General features: G+C 42.2%; 1 protein-coding gene across 3 annotated transcripts in view; it reads right to left on the reverse strand.

Annotated features, from left to right (window-relative positions):
• PHC1 (polyhomeotic homolog 1) overlaps positions 1 to 17,602 on the reverse strand; it is a 44,180-nt gene that overhangs the window by 15,819 nt on the left and 10,759 nt on the right. For 2 of the 3 annotated variants that reach the window (XM_067464076.1, XM_060763460.2), the window contains exons 2-8: positions 12,953 to 13,111; positions 11,394 to 11,504; positions 7,542 to 7,619; positions 6,286 to 6,435; positions 4,708 to 4,863; positions 2,923 to 3,424; positions 1,136 to 1,926 (exon numbers count right to left, since the gene is read on the reverse strand). In XM_067464076.1, coding sequence (XP_067320177.1) covers positions 1,136 to 1,926; positions 2,923 to 3,424; positions 4,708 to 4,863; positions 6,286 to 6,435; positions 7,542 to 7,619; positions 11,394 to 11,504; positions 12,953 to 13,066 — 1,902 coding nt within the window. In that variant the 5' untranslated portion in view covers positions 13,067 to 13,111. The remainder of the gene's footprint in view (positions 1 to 1,135; positions 1,927 to 2,922; positions 3,425 to 4,707; positions 4,864 to 6,285; positions 6,436 to 7,541; positions 7,620 to 11,393; positions 11,505 to 12,952; positions 13,112 to 17,602) is intronic. The other variant, XM_067464077.1, reaches the window with a different exon arrangement.

A 17,602-nucleotide genomic window follows, 5' to 3' on the forward strand; every position in this document is an offset into this window, starting at 1 on the left:
AATAAAGAAATGTATTATCAAAGGCTTTCATGGCCGGAATGACTGGGTTGTTGTAGGGGTTTTTTGGGCTATATGGCCATGTTCTAGAGGCATTCTCTCCTGACGTTTCGCCTGCATCTATGGCAAGCATCCTCAGAGGTAGTGAGATCTGTTGGAACTAGGAAAATTGATTTATATATCTGTGGAATGACCAAGGTGGGACAAAGGACTCTTGTCTGTTGGAGCTAGGTGTGAATGTTTCAACTGACCACCTTGATTAGCATTTGGCCTGGCAGTGCCTGGGACAATCTTTTGTTGAGAGGTGATTAGATGTCTTTGATTGTTTCCTCTCTGTTGTTTTGCTGTTGTAATTTTTGAGTTTTTTAATACTGGTAGCCAGATTTTGTTCATTTTCATGGTTTCCTCCTTTGTTGAAATTGTCCACATGCTTGTGGATTTCAATGGCTTCTCTGTGTAGTCTGACATGGTGGTTGTGAGAGTGGTCCAGCATTTCTGTGTTCTCAAATAAAATGCTGTGTCCAGGTTGGTTCATCAGGTGCTCTGTTACGGCTGGCTTCTCTGGTTGAAGTAGTCTGCAGTGCCTTTCAACAAACAAGGAAATCTAATCACCTCTCAACAAAAGATTGCCCCAGACACTGCCAGGCCATCAAATGCTAATCACGGTGGTCAGTTGAAACATTCACACTTGGCTCCAACAGACAAGAGGCATTTGTCCCACACTGGTCATTCCATAGATATATAAACCCATTTTCCTAGTTCCATGCTTGCCATAGATGCAGGCGAAACGCCAGGAGAAAATGTCTCTAGAACATGGCCATATAGCTAGATAAAGAAAGTTAAATAATAATAATAAGCCTTTATTTGTACCCCGCTACCATCTCCCGCAGGACTCGGTGCGGCTTACAAGAGGCCGAGCCCAAAGTACATCATTAACAAAAACACGACAGCAATACAATGCAACAATAAATAAGCAAACAATAAAACAGTAACAAAAGCACAGTATCAAAAGTTCATACAAGGCAAATCTTGACCATGCCTGTGACTGGCTAAGCAGGCCATGTGTTAGGTGTATGTAAAAGCCAATCTCATTCCTTCCCTATTTCAGCTCTGCTCCTTTAATAACTATGCCACTTACTGGTAACTGGACAGGCTGCACATAGTATGCTGCTGGCGGTGCCTGAGCCATCACTGGAGGTGCAACAGTGCTCTTCACCTGTGTTGTCCCTTGGACTTGGGCTACACTCACTCCGGAAGTGAGTTGAGGAGGTGCTTCTTGTAGGGGAGGTGGAGAAGAAGAAGAAAACAAGGCAGATGAGGTCTGTGACACCGAGGAGGCTGTGTGAGCCTGGGACACCGGCTGGACAACAGCAGGCAAGCCCCGAGGAGCCTGCACAGCTGCATTCAGCTGAGGAAGTCCCAGTGCCTGAGCCTGAGCAGAGCCCTGCTGGCGGCTGCCCACCACCTGGACTGGGATGTGAGGTGTAGGCTGCTGGGACGCCGACATTTTGGCAGCACCAAGTTGGGGAACCTTTAGTTGAGCAATTGGGGGCTTGGACTGAATTGGGACAGGTGACTTTGTGGCTGCCTGGCAAAGACTGTCCTGATGGAGCTGCACTGGCTGGGGCTGAGACTGCAGCATGGGTTGGACAACCAGGGTCTGAGCTGGCGGTTGGCCCTGAAGAGGTTGGCCCTGATGCTGGCCCTGCGCTGGTCCTTGCTGCTGCTGGGCCAGAGAGGGAGCTTGCTGGTGCTGCTGCTGCTGGGCTAACTGGAGGTGTGTGGCAGTGTGTAAGAGTTGGGACTGTCGATGTTGGAACTGCTGCTGGTGATGGATGGCAATTTGCTGCTGAATCACTACTTGCTTCTGAAGGTGAATCTGCTGCTGCTGCTGGATCAAGGAGTGAGGCTGGATTTGGGTATACGTGGCTGTAAGCAGAAAGAACAAAATATACAGCCGCATCAGCATTCATGCTAGCTTAAGGGTTTTTTTTTATGTCAGAAACAATTTGAGGAACTGCAAGTCACTTCTGGTGTGAGAGAATGGGCCATCTGCAGAGACATTGCCCAGGGGACATCTGGCTGTTTCACCATCCTGTGGGAGGTTTCTCTGGGAAGCTGGAGCTGACAGATGGGAGCTCGTCCCGCTCCCCATTCGAACCGCCAACCTTCAGGTCACCAGATCAGCTGGCACAAGGGTTTAACCCACTATACCACCACGACTCCATCTTAACTTAACCAAATAAAACCAGATTTCTGCCTCCAAGAAAATATCATCTGGCAGAGAAGGTGAAATGCAAACTTCAATGAAATAAGAGAAGCAAACAACTGCAGTTATCTCATAGATGGGTGGGGACCACAACCAGAGAGGGAACACATAGTTAGAGGATTCGTGGTCCAATCACATTAGCTGAAAGGAATTTAGATTACAGGAAGGCTGATAAAATGCCTGCCTCAGATCTTGAAGAGTCATCCTCAGATATTATAGGCTAGATCAGTGATTCTCAACCTGTGGGTCCCCAGATGTTTTGGCCTTCAACTCACAGAAATCCTAACAGCTGGTAAACTGGCTGGGATTTTTGGGACACCTGGGGACCCACAAGTTGAGAACCACTGGGCTAGATGGACAGAAGTCTCTCCAATAATCCATCAGCCTTGAATAAAGAAAGCATGGCAGTGCAATCTCAACTATCCTGAGCACCTGATCCTCAGACAAGGAGACTGCAAATCAGCCTCTCACCTCCCAGCTACAATTTCCATGAAAAACAAGCAATTATGCAAAATGCATTACAGCCAATCTCCCCTGTGGCATTTAGCAAGAGTACACAACTGTCACAACAGTGAAATTGGTTATTGACAAATGGATCAAGGAACCAAGCAGTCGTGGGAGGCTCTTCAGTAAAGAAAGCATCTACTTTCACCTACCAGAACTGATCAAAGTCTGGCTTGGGGCTGGCGTTGCTGTCCTGGTCAGGTTCATACCCACAGTCTGCTGACCATTACCATCTGCTTCTGCCTTCTTTGCTGCTGCATTTTCTGCCTCTGTTTGACTTCCCTGGCTCACAGTCACGGCCTGGGCAGCAGAGGCTACAGGCAAAGGCTGGACTACGCCAGTACCTTTCCTCTGACAGCTGCTCCCTTGGCCAGATGAGGTGGACTGACTCAACCCAGAGGCAGTATGATTCCCCACAGATGAAGCTACACCTCCAGAAATTCCATTATTTCCTGCAGCCCCTTGGCTGAGATTGAGAGACTGCCCTACATTGCCAGAAGAAGCTTGTGTCACTGTCAAGGTCTGGCCAGCATGGGTGGCCTGTGGCAGTACTGAAGACTGAGAATTCCCTGGTAAAGCAGCCTTTGGAGCAGAAGCCTGGAGCTGGGCATTAGCTGCTGAGGTCTGCTGACTTCTGACAGCCAAATTCTGCACCTGGGAAGGAAACAGAGGTGGAGGGACCACCCATTAGCACAAATTACAGGTCTATTTTATTTTATTTTATTTTATTTATTAATCAATTTTATATACCGCCACTCCCTGAAGGCTCGGAGCAGTTCACAATATACACATGCAATACATAACATTAAAATCAAGGAAAAATTCGATCAGCAAGGTTCAAATGCCTTGATTAGCAATAAAACCGAGCATGCTTCAAAGGCATTTTGAATTTGTTGCTGCCTTCCTTTTCCCTGTGTCTAAAACTGAATACTGGCCAGTGTTGCAAATTAGGGAATGAGGATTGAAACATTTTTAAAAAGAGAACGAATTCTTTCTTTGTAAAAAAATATCATCTCAGCTCCTTTCTCCCCATTTTGGGTCAGGTTAAAGATCTCATGGCACTTTCTGGGTGGAGCTTTAAGAAAAGGAAAGGCCCTCACAGCCTCCCCAGTACGGGTTTTGAATCCGCCTTGAACATGCTCCTTTAAAACATGTGGTACAAGTATTCTGGGGTCCACTACCTCTATATTCCTTTAGTTGAAACTCTACTCGTTTCTGTCTCCTCTGCCCATCTTTCCTTGATTTTCACATGGTCTATTTTATCTTTATCACCTGTACTCTTTCCTTCTACTTATGGGATAACCTGTGGCTGACTTTTGGTGGAATTAACATTAGTTAAGAAAGAGAACAGATAAAGAGAGAGAGAAAAAGATGCAAAGCAGGATGGAAATACCTCTAAGCAATCCATGAACTGGGATGGACAAGAGGAAAGGATAAGACATAGAATCTTCAGAAAGATACAGAGGCAGCATAAGCCATTCTGTAGCTCCTCAGAAATGAGCTTGACCATTGCAAACCCCAACCAACATGTATACATTTGATTTGTCTTACCAAATCACTCCCCCTGCCCCACGTTCTTTTTTGGAAAAAACCCTTGTCATAAAGAAGGTAAAAACTTCTGGCTTCTTGAGCCCTGGTTTCTTGTGGCTTGGGCTACTACTTGTGGAATCAGAAACATTAGTGCATATTCCATCTGTAAATCATTTGTGTCAGTGTAAGAATACAAGGGCATAATCAACACACTCACAGAAGGAGAACTGACTCATCAGTATGTCAACTTCAGAAATGAGAGCATTTCTGACTGAGTGCTGCCAAGAACCCTAGAGTATAGCACAATATTAATGCTCTACTCACATAAAGTGCGGGCTAGGAGGACACACTCAAAACTGGGGCAGGCCAGGTTGGTCGTGGGAACCCCGGAAGAGGGTGTCACTGACCTGGTCCGTGTCTGTGTGGACCCCAGGAGAATGAGTGGGTGGCACTTCCTGCTGAACAGCAGCCACAGCCCCGTTAGGCATCAGGATGAGCTGGGAGGTAAGAGGTACATTGCGGCCCAAGGTTCGGTTCACCTGCAACAGGTTCCCCAACTGCGGCTGTTGGAGGAGGTTTAGACAGTATGGAGATGGGAAGAGCAGAAGGGAGAGAAAGGAGGAAAGAAAGCGAACCACAAGCAAATAGATTATAATGTGTCGTGGGGCCTATAGTCTCCAACAGGCACTCATTCCAACTCAGCAGCGTCCTCTTCACTGCAGCCACTTGGCAGGAGATGGAATGAAGAGGTTACTTACTGTAAATGGACATGTTACTACAGTCCCCCTTTCAAGGTCAATAACTTAAGGTTGGTATGTGTCTTCAAGACATTTCTGATGTATGGCAACCTTATTGTAGGGTTTTCTTGGCAAGTTTTCTTCAGAGGGAGTGTACCATCGCAATTTTGAGAGACTAAGAAAGTGTGACTTGCTCAAGGTTTTTTGGTGGGGTTTTTTTGGTCATGTCAGGAGCAACTTGAGAAACTGCAAGTCGCTTCTAGTGCGAGAGAATTGGTAGTCTGCAAGGACGTTGCCCAGGGGACACCCGGATGTTTTGATGTTTTATCATCCTTGTGGGAGGCTTCTTTCATGTCCTCGCATGAGGAGCTGGAGCTGATAGAGGGAGCTCATCCATGCTCTCTCCAGATTCGAACCTGCAACCTGTCAGTCTTCAGTCCTGCCGGCACAGGGGTTTAACTCACTGCGCCACCAGGGGCTGCTCAAGGTTTCCATAGTCAGGTGGGGTATAAATCTCTAATCTCCCAGAATCCACTCAAATTGCTAAATCTCCCTGTCTTGCTATAGCATAAATTATGAGAAATAAATAACAATGGATTTGTGAATGACAGTAAGAGGGAGAGGAGGATGAGGGACCCAGGCTAATTCTGGATCAATAGAGGAACAGATTTTTCATATTCAATTGAATGCATTCATTAATAAATTAAAAATGAAAAATCTGAGGTCAAACAAATACACTAATTCAATGTTTGTTAAAAGATAGAATGCGGAGGAGGGGCAAGAATGTGGAGGAGCAAGAAGCTTGTTTCTCATTTAGCTTAGAACATGCTTTTTTCCCTTTAAACACTGTCAATTACAGGCTGTGATAGTATTTACAAATCAGATTATTTAAACCAATAGGGGGGAATCACATTTCAGCTGAGTATGTTACCAAGACTGGTTTTAAAAGAGAGATCCATGATCCAAACATGTTAAAAGAAGGGGATTATGTTCCAGTGCATTATGCATATTAAGTGCCATGGGATCTTTAAGATTCATGGAAAACCAAACAGAAATGCCACATAGTATATCTCTCCCTGTATTATATCTACATTGAACTACTATCCTGAAACTCAACCAAGAGTTCATGTGAATAAAGACTGCCAGTCTACAGAATAACAGACTGGCCCAAGTACATGAAATAATGCAAGTGGACCAAATGAGTTATTTATTCAAGATAGGTGACAGCAATGTGTTTACGCCTCTTACCCGAAGATACATCTGAGCTTGTGACTGGTTGAGAGGTGGTGAGGTGGTATTCCCCAAGAGTACCGATTGCGTCAGGGTGGTGGCACTAGGTGAACTCACACTCTGTGAGCGGCTGATTAACTGTGCAGCTGATGTGGTGGCCAAATTAATCTGTAAAGCAAAATAAAGGAGAGTAGGAATGGAAAAAGACCTGAAAAGCTGAAGAGAAACAGATTCATAGATGGAAAGACATCTATGATTCTATGGGTATGATCGTCTCAATCAGCCCAGATTCCCCAAAGTCATTTCTAACTCTCAGTTGAATGCCTCTCCTCCTGCTGTATAAAAATCTATAGCAATGATTTAGAGATAAACTTTCCAAAGTTGTTAGAATAGTACCACCACCACCATCATGCCTTTCCCCCCAGAAATGGGACTAAAAGCAGTTTACAAAATTTAAATTAAATGCAGCATGGATTTAAAATATACAAAATATTATTAAAGTGGAATTAGTATGCCCACGACATTAAAAGGAATTTAAATGGGTATTTAAAAGATTAAAAGGTGAAAACGGTTAAGAAAGCAGCAGAGCAGTCTATTAAGTCCTCTTAAGAACCATCAACTACACATAGCCAGCAGAGCAAATGCTCATGGAACCAAGTTCAGGAACCACTGAGAAGGAAAAGCAACAACAGATGCAACCTTTTCTAGCAGTACTGTTTTTGTATATGACTTCCAAGTCACTTGATTTATGTTTTCAGGGTTTTCTTAGACCAGAAGTAGTCAGAGGTGAGTTTCTAATTCCTTGCACAATTCAAAAGAAGGAATGAGGGTAAAATGGTTAACCATCACCCACAAAAACCAGGGGGAATCATAATAGATTTGGAAAACAATACCATCCAATTATGCTTTACATAGTAACATTATAAAACAAGCTGTATCATTCAGAACACAGGACAAGACATAAATCCTAGGAAGAAACAACCTCCTTTTACACATGAAGCTCTTTCCTTCCTTCAGCCTCTTCTTCCCCTTTTCGATGGTGCTTTCTTTTACACCAGCTGACCAGCTTTAGCACTCAAACACAAACCAGCCGTCTTACCCCTCTGCCCCAGGACCCTTTTTATTTCACCAAAAGTGACCCCACTATGATCACCAGAGACTTCTTCCTGAGCTCCAAAGTGCCAAACGCAATTATGAATTTAGCTATCCAGAAGACAAGGCATTCTCGAAGTAAACAGACATGAGATGGGAGATCACAGAAAGGAGTTACTTACTGAAGCTTGTGTGGTGGCTGTCTGCTGAGGGGTGCTTGTATTTGGAGAATTTGCCTGTCGACTGGCTGCAATTGTGGCCTGCAAGAAATAACCTTTTTTATTCAGAATCAAAATTTTGCCAAGAAGTAGTTGTCAATCAGACAATTTCCACCAATTTTACTGCTTGAAACTACAACAAAATCATGATCATAGTCCCTCAAGGATAGGCCTCCAGTTCAATTCATGTGCAGCCTTCTATGTTCCAATTTACAGTAATATTTAATACTATCTACAGCAGGGGTCCTCAAACTATGGCGGGATGCGGCTCTCCAAGCCCACCCCTCGTTCAGGGTCAACCCAAGTCTGAAATGACTTGAAAACACACAACAACAACAATCCTATCTCATCAGCCAAAAGTAGGCCCACACTTCCCACTGAAATACTAATAATTTTATATTTGTTGAAATTGTTCTTCATATTAATTATTATATTGTTTTTAAGTGTTTTTGTACTACAAATAAGATATGTGCAGTGTGCATAGGAATTCATTGATTTTTTTTCAAATTATAATCCGGCCCTCCAACAGTTTGAGGGATTGTGCTCTGGCCCTCTGTTTAAAAAGTTTGAGGACCCCTGATCTACAGTATGTCATGACAAAGTGGCATGCCATGACCAGGAGGGGGAGCCAGGGTTCTGTCCTGGATCCAGTGCTGTTTAACATCATCATTATTAATAATTAATAATAAAATAAAATATATTTATTTCCCCCCTCTCCTTGAAGCTTGAGGCAGGGAACAACATCATTAAAACAAGAGATAAAACACTATTAAAACACATACAACAAGAGTTAAAATACAATTTATTTATTTATTTATTTGCTTCATTTCTATACCGCATTTTTTAGCCCAAACAGGCGACTCAATGCGGTTTACAAGGTACAAATTATCATAACAATGTCAGTGCAATTAAGAACACAACAAATGTAACCACAGGATCAACAACACCGATCCACAACAATTAACAGACAACATGAAACAAACATAGCGCCTCAGTGAAATCAGATCCGATCTCATAATCCTTATGCCATTCCTATGTTCCATTTACCGTCTTCCTATGTTCGGTTGCGCTGTTTAACCAAACGCTTGTTCATAAAGCCAGGTCTTGACCTTTCTCCGAAACGCCAGCAATGATGGTGCCTGTCTGAGAAGGTGCCACCACTGAGAAGGCCCTGTCTCTCGTCCCCGCCAAGCGTGCCTATGATGCAGGCGGGACCGAGAGCAGGGCCTCCCCAGGCGATCTTAATGATAAACGTCTTCCATCCTGGCTCCATTTGAGTTTCCTGGCCAGATGTTGACTCTTCTTGATTGGTGTTGATCTTATATTGACTTCCTTCTTAACATTGTAAACATTTATCTTATCACTATCCAGTTCTTATCAGAGTTTATTTTTCAGTTCTTATTAGCTAAAGAGAAATATATCTGGGCAATGGAACTGAGGGCGTGTTTATTAAATCTGTAGAAAATACCAAATTGGGAGGGATATCTAATACCCCAGCAACCCGTATCAGAATCCAAAACGACCATAACAAATTAAAGAGCTGGGCCAAAACTAACAAAATGAATTTCAATAGGGAGAAACATATGGTACTACACTTAGGCAATACAATGAAATGCACAGATGTAAGATGGATAACACCTGACTTGAAAGCAGTCTGTGTGAAAGGGACCTAAGAATCTTAGTATACCACAAACTCAACATGTATCAACAGTGTGATATGGCAGCTAAAAAGCCACTGCGATTCTAGGCTGGATCAACAGGAATACAGTGCCAAGACTGAAGTAATAGTACAACTCTATTCTGTTTTGATGAGATCTCACCTGGAATGTCATGTCCAGTTCTGGACACCACAATTCAAGGATATTGACAAACTAGAACATGTCCAGAGAAAAACAACTAAAATGGTCAAAGGTTTGGAAGCCAAGTCCTATGAGAAACAAATTAGAGAGCCAAGTATGTTTAGCTAGGGGAAAAGAAGGCTGAGAGGAGCCATAATAGCCATGTTTAAATATTGGAAATGATGTCACATTGAGGGGGGACAAGCTTGCTTTCTTGTGCTCTGGAGATACAAAGCAACAGTTTCAAAAAGCAGGAAAGGGATTCCACCTAAATATTACGAAGAACTGTTTGTGGTATGTGAGAAAACATTCTTAAATAAAAAGCATTTTAAAGAAGTATAGTTTATACTATATTTTGCATGGATGTACCGCAGATAGAAAGTATTTTTTTAATAAAAGTCATACTTAACAGGCAGATAAACCTGTTCAGCCAGCACTTAGATGTCTTTTTTAAATAAAACTGTTTATTTTAGTTATGGTACATAACAGAAAACCAAATCATGGCAGATATAATTAGGTAACAATATTTTTGATGTGTACATGCCTATCTACTTTGGTGAATGTCTTTTTAATATTAGATATCTAAGTAGATAGCCAGCACTTAGATGTCTAACATTAACAAGACATTCACCATTTACTCAGATTATGTTTATAATATTGAGGTGAACTGTTTTAAAATTGTTCAGGAAAACAGTGAATACTTTCTAAACATTAAATCTAATTTAAAACCACATCCTCATTTATCTGTAAGAAATAGCAAGCAATATAAACATGCAAACAAAAAAATGAATAATAAAAAACTAGTCAACTGGTTTTGTTTTGTTTTTTTTTTTTACTAACTAGCTTGGGGGCCCGGAGGTGCCCGGGATATTTGAAAAAGGCATTGTTTGATTTGGGGTGTTAGGTAATATCAGTTTAAATTGTAGCTCTATTTCTTAGGAAAAAAGTAAGTCTTTCCTGTTGGTTTTTATGAATGCTCCTATTAGAAAATGAGGATATGGGTGAACTGCAATTCCCAAAATTGTGGGTCAATCACCCGCAATGCCCACCAGTATTCAAAGTTGGCCATGTTTGGTCTGTGTGCCAAGTTTGGTCCGGATCTGATGTCAGCTGGATTCAGTGCTCTCTGGCAAGTGTGAACTACAACTCCCAAATCAGAAGGCAATCACCCCCAAACCCCGCCTGTATGCACAGTTGGTCATGTTGGTGAGGAACCCTTCCCGTGAGGCTCGGAAGGACCGCACCCCAAGTGTGCCAAGGCACACTTCTGTCCAAGGCACAGAAATTCACAAAATAAAACAAAATTACATTTCAGATTGAAACAAGGCAATCTCCAAACCATTTAAAACATTATCAAATACAGTACACTCACAATCATAAAAAGCCCAATAAAACCATGAATGCACCCTTTGGGTGGAAACCAAGCATAACAAATTAGATTCAAAAGCTTTTCTAAAGGCCTCTTAACAATAGGGTTTAATGGACTTCAGTTAGTAATGCATTCTAAAAACTTGTGGCCACTGCTGAAAAGACCCTTATATCCTGATTGTATGAAGCAGGCAAGGTGGAAGATCCTCTGTCACCAATGTTAAATGTCAGGCAAACTAATGTGATTAAGTTGACCCTTCAAGATAACTTCCAAAATGTATTAAGGCTTAAAATGACAGGTGATGTCTGTAAAAGAACTCTCACATAGTGTATTTAGCAGTTCAATCTGGGCATCAACATTTCATGAATTACAGTGGTAAGGCCAATGTTATGTAATTAGGGCCAGAGCTTGTGTAATGACCTCAACTAGTAAAAAGAGTTTTGACTATCATCTCTAGGACTCCTACATAAACATGAATTCAAGCTAAACATATTGCATTTTTGAGGAGTGGTAAACCTTTATACAGAGTAGCTAATTTTCCAAGCAAGACAATTGTAATTTCAAACTGCCTTATATCAGCCAATCCTTTTGCCTTTTGCCCTGTCTTACCTGCTGGACTGCGGCCAAGCTGTGAAGCTGAGCACTGTTAAGTTGCTGTTGGAGCATAAACTGGTGAAAATACTGGGCTGCATTGGGTTGTCGCTGCAGTGCTTGAAGAGCCTGTAGTAAGGAAGAAATACAGAATCAGAATACAGAAATGAACATGCTAAGGAATCCATGGGGCCATTCAGACCACCAAATCCAGGCTAAACAGAGCTTGAACTGAATTGTGAGGAAGAGACTGGATTTTAAGCAGAGATGAACCCACTGGCAACCTACAGGTGAAACCTATTGTTCTAGGTCCTGTTGAACCCAACACAGCCTACCAAAGTAAACATCTCTTCTGGTACACCAAGAGGCAATGTGCTGATCAGCAACACATATGGAAGCCAATTGTTAAGCCATAAATGAGTTGTGTTGTCAAAGAAATCATTGAGTTGCTGTGAGTTTTCCAGGCTGTATGGCCATGTTCCAGAAGCATTCTCTCCTGGTGTTTTGCCCACATCTATGGCAGGCATCCTCAGAGGTTGTGAGGTTAGTTGGAAACAAGGCAAGTGGGGTTCATATATCTGGGGAAATGTCCAGGGTGGGAGAAAGAACTCTTGTTGCAATTGGCCACCTTAATTAGCATTGAACAGCCTCACAGCTTCAAAGCCTGGCTGCTTCCTGCCTAGAGGAATCCTTTGTTGGGAGGAGTTAGCTCGCCCTGGTTGTTTCTTATTTGGAATTTCCTGTTTTCTGAGTGTTGTTTTTTATTTACTGTCCTGATTTTAGAGATTTTTTTTAATACTAGTAGCCAGATTTTGTTCCTTTTAATGGTTTCCTTCTTTCTGTTGAACTGGCCACATGCTTGTGGATTTCAATGGTTTCTCTGTGTAGTTGGACATGGTGGTTGTTAGACTGGTCCAGCATTTCTGTGTTCTCAAATAATATGCTGTGTCCAGGTTGATTTATCAGGAGCTCTGCTATGGCTGACTTCTCTGGTTGAAGTGGTCTGCAGTGCCTTTCATGTTCCTTGATTCGTGTTTGGGCAATGCTGTGTTGGGTGGTCCCTACGCAGACTTGTCCACCGCTGAATGGTATACGGTAGACTCCTGCAGAAGTGAGAGGATCTCTCTTGTCCTTTGCTGAACGTAGCATTTGTTCAGTTTTCTTAGTGGATGTGTAGATAGTTTGTATAGTCAAACTATGCAGTCAGTGGTTCCCTTGATGTATGGTAAAATATTTTTCATCTGGGTGGATCTGTCTTTATTCTCATGATGGGAGTTCACGCCACGAGAGTAAAGACAAAGATCCACCCAGAGGAAACAAGAGTTCCTTCTCCCACCCTCGACATTCCACAGATACATAAACTCCACTTGCCTAGTTTCCAGCAGACCTCACAACCTCTGAGGATGCCTGACATAGATGTGGGCAAAATATTAGGAGAGAATGCTTCTGGAACATAGCCATACAGCCCAGAAAACTCACAGCAACCCATAAATGACTTATCCATTCAATTTTATAAGCAAGCATGATAATACCTAACACAGTAATTCACCTGCCGTAGAAACAAAGATAACTCTGACCTGTACCGCCTGACGCTCATAAAGGGTCATTTGTGATATTTGAGGGCGAGTGCTTCCTCCAGAGCCTGAGCTGCCACTGGCTGAGTTTGAGTTCTGCTCGCTTTCCGTCTCCATAGTGCCAAATCCCAATGATTTCTGCTTGAAGATTTGTCTCAAAATCTAGACCAAAAAAATTAAATCAGTTTATATTTTTTTAAAAACAGATATATTTACCTCTGTTCTGCATAACATGGCCAAACTTTTCAAAAGTATACCCTTCAGGGAAGGAAAAAAAGGGAATATATCCAATAACGAAGGCAACGGTTTCAATAACCATTTATATAAATTTAACATACAAATTTGCCCCAATCTATAACCATATTTTAAAATTTAAATATTTAAAGATAAGAGATAGATGTTAATTACTCAGAGAAGGCCTGTACAACTTGCAGCCCTCAAGGTGTTTTGGACTTCAGCTCCTAAAATTCCTGACCACTGAACAATCTGGCTAGGGCTTCTGAGAGATGTGAGGCCCAAATACACAAAGATTCAAGGGTTGTGCAGGCCTGATTTAGAGCAATCATTTAAGACTAGTTATGAATTTTCCAGTAGGAATCTATAAGTGCAAAATAAAATATTTTAAGGATTTTCAAACATGAAACTACAGTTCATGACAATTACTTCTAAGCCCCAGAATGGCTAGCTATGGTTTTTCTCTTGTAATAGAACAAGTAAATATACTTTATACTACTCAAGATATTTTCAGGAACCGGAGACCTGTAAAGCACTATATATATATCTTGAATCTCATGTTGGACAAAAAGTGTGATATAAGTACAATATATAAATTTTAAAATATATTATTTTTTCCACATATGCATTCACACTCAGTAAGTCTAGTTTCTTGCCTCAAGGTATCACACTCTGCTTAATCTTCAGTACCAACTACCCTAAAGACCCAACTGGTGCCTTCAAAGGAAAATATCTGTCTACTAGGCCCTGGAAATTCCCACCAAATGTGCTCCTCAGTAAATATGAGGTGCAAATATTTCACATGGAAAATTATAACCTGTTGTACTTTTCTGTAGACCAGTAGTTCCCAACCTTTGGTTCTCCAGTTGTTGTGGACTTCAACTTCCAGAAATCCCAGCCAAGCTTACCAGCTGTTAGGAATTGTGAGAGCTAAAGTTCCAAAAACCTGGAGGACCAAAGGTTGGAAACCACTGCTGTAGATCTTCCAGGGTTACAAAATAAATAAATCACATTATAACGAGCAGCTAATAACACAATAACACAAGTCAAAATGGACAACTAGCATCACTTTAGGGTTGTTATAAGTCAGAAATGACTTGAAGACAGTCCACAATAACAATGACAACTTTATTTATTCTAAAGCTTAAATCAAATATTACAATATTAATAATTCATCTCTCTATAGACATTTCCAAATGTAAAATTAATAGAACACATTTTAAAGCTTTATTTCACTAAACTAGTATACTAAAATCTCCACATTCAGGGAAGTGAAAACTATCATCCAAGATTCTAGATAATCCAATTGATTTGTTTGGTCAACCCATTTCTTGTATATAAACCAATATCTGGTTCTTTTAATCTAGATTCGTTCTGCACAACCCGTGACCCTTCAGGTGTTTTGGACACCCAGGATTCCTGACCATTGGACAAGCTGGCTAGGGCTTCTTGCAGTTGGAGTCCCAAACAACTGGAGGTTGCGCAGGCCTGTCCTAGATCATTGCCACCTTAGTCATCATGATTGTGAACTCCTGGTCTCTGAGAGCTATGACCTTGGTTACTTTGTTTTGATGTAATTTGTTAATATGTCTCTTTATTGGCACTGAATGTTTGCCATATGTGCTGGAAACCGCCGTGAGTCCGGGAGATAGACCTTCTACAAATAACAATAACAATAATAATAATAATAAGTAGTAGTAGTAGTAGTAGTAATTATAGGTAGGTAGGTAACTAGGTAGTAGTTTCCGAGGAGGTTTTTCTGTTTGTTTGCTAAAATTATTATTAACAGTAATTGTTAATCTTTTAAAAGTATTTCCTGAAGGAGAAGAGGGGAGGAGAAAAAGAAACTAAAAGATGACTCAAGGCTCTCAGAGCCATCCAAATATTTTTTAAAGAAAATTATTTATTTATTTGCTTCATTTATATACCGCTCTTCTCAGCCCTCGGGCGACTCAGAGTGGTTAACAACCAGTTTCAACAAGACAATACAAAATCAGTAATCAATTAAAACAGTAATATCAATCAATTAACACCAGAGTCAATACAACAGTACAGCAATATAACAATCCATCACTTCTCATCAATAGAATCAGCAACCGATCTCGTTGTCCATTATTCCATTCCAATAATCACTCAATTGTACTGCTTAGTTGAAAGCCTGTTTGAAAAGCCAGGTTTTCACACTCTTCCGGAATGCCAGTAAGGAGGGGACCGATCTAATGTCTGTAGGAGCCCTTCCTACAGACATTAGATCGGCCCCCTCCTTACTGGCCGAGGGGCCACTACTGAGAAGGCCCTGTCTCTCATCCCCGCCAGGCGTGCTTGTGAAGCCAGTGGGACCGAGAGCAGGGCCTCCCCAGACGCTCTTAAAAGATGCTCCTTTCTGTCTCCCAAGTCCCCAAATACACACACACCCCACACACCTGTTCCACACTTTCCCAATTCCCAGTCCCACTAAATAAAATTAAGAAAATCAAGGGAAATCAAAATGATTCATGGAATCATAGAATCATAGAATCATAGAATCATAGAATCAAAGAGTTGGAAGAGACCTCATGGGCCATCCAGTCCAACCCCCTGCCAAGAAGCAGGAATATTGCATTCAAATCACCCCTGACAAATGGCCATCCAGCCTCTGTTTAAAAGCTTCCAAAGAAGGAGCCTCCACCACATTCCGGGGCAGAGAGTTCCACTGCTGAACGGCTCTCACAGTCAGGAAGTTCTTCCTCATGTTCAGATGGAATCTCCTCTCTTGTAGTTTGAAGCCATTGTTCCGCGTCCTAGTCTCCAAGGAAGCAGAAAACAAGCTTGCTCCCTCCTCCCTGTGGCTTCCTCTCACATATTTATACATGGCTATCATATCTCCTCTCAGCCTTCTCTTCTTCAGGCTAAACATGCCCAGTTCCCTAAGCCGCTCCTCATAGGGCTTGTTCTCCAGACCCTTGATCATTTTAGTCGCCCTCCTCTGGACACATTCCAGCTTGTCAATATCTCTCTTGAATTGTGGTGCCCAGAATTGGACACAATATTCCAGGTGTGGTCTAACCAGAGCAGAATAGAGGGGTAGCATTACTTCCTTAGATCTAGACACTATGCCCCTCTTGATGCAGGCCAAAATCCCATTGGCTTTTTTTGCCGCCACATCACATTGTTGGCTCATGTTTAACTTGTTGTCCACGAGGACTCCAAGATCTTTTTCACACGTACTGCTCTCGAGCCAGGCGTCACCCATTCTGTATCTTTGCATTTCGTTTTTTCTGCCAAAGTGGAGTATCTTGCATTTGTCACTGTTGAACTTCATTTTGTTAGTTTTGGCCCATCTCTCTAATCTGTCAAGATCGTTTTGAATTCTGCTCCTGTCCTCTGGACTATTGGCTATCCCTCCCAATTTGGTGTCGTCTGCAAACTTGATGATCATGCCTTCTAGCCCTTCATCTAAGTCATTAATAAAGATGTTGAACAGGACCGGGCCCAGGACGGAACCCTGCGGCACTCCACTTGTCACTTCTTTCCAAGATGAAGAGGAAGCATTAGTGAGCACTCTCTGTGTTCGTCCACTTAACCAATTCCAGATCCACCTCACCGTAGTTTTGCCTAGCCCACATTGGACTAGTTTCCTTGCCAGAAGGTCATGGGGGACCTTGTCGAAGGCCTTACTGAAATCCAGGTACGCTACATCCACGGCATTCCCCGCATCTACCCAGCTTGTAGCTCTATCGAAGAAAGAGATCAGATTAGTCTGACATGACTTGTTTTTGATAAATCCATGTTGACTATTAGCGATGACTGCTTTTGTTTCTAAGTGTTTGCAGACCACTTCCTTAACAATCTTTTCCAGAATCTTGCCCGGTATCGACGTGAGGCTGACCGGACGGTAGTTGTTTGGGTCATCCTTTTTTCCCTTCTTGAAGATTGGGACCACATTGGCCCTCCTCCAATCTGCTGGAACTTCTCCCATTCTCCAAGAACTCTCGAAGATGGTTGCCAATGGTTCCGAAATGACTTCCGCTAGTTCCTTCAATACTCTGGGGTGTAGTTGATCTGGCCCTGGGGACTTGAACTCATTAAGAGCGGCCAGGTATTCCTGAACGACTTCTTTCCCAATTTGGGGTTGGATGTCCTCCAAACCCTCATCCACTCCATCTTGCTGAGGTTGAAGACTCTCTTTTTGTGAGAAGACCGAGGCAAAGAAGGCATTAAGTAGTTCTGCCTTTTCCCTATCCCCTGTCATCATTGCCCCATCTTCTCCTCGAAGAGGTCCTATCGCCTCCTTGTTTTTCCTTTTTCTACTGACATAAGAATAGAAGCCCTTTTTATTGTTTTTAATGTCCCTGGCAAGTCTGAGCTCGTTTTTTGCTTTAGCCTTGCGGACCTTTTCCCTACAGGTGTTGGCTATTTGTTTGAATTCTTCTTTGGTGA

The sequence above is a fragment of the Anolis sagrei genome, chromosome 2, assembly GCF_037176765.1.
Source record: "Anolis sagrei isolate rAnoSag1 chromosome 2, rAnoSag1.mat, whole genome shotgun sequence".
NCBI lineage: Eukaryota > Metazoa > Chordata > Lepidosauria > Squamata > Dactyloidae > Anolis > Anolis sagrei.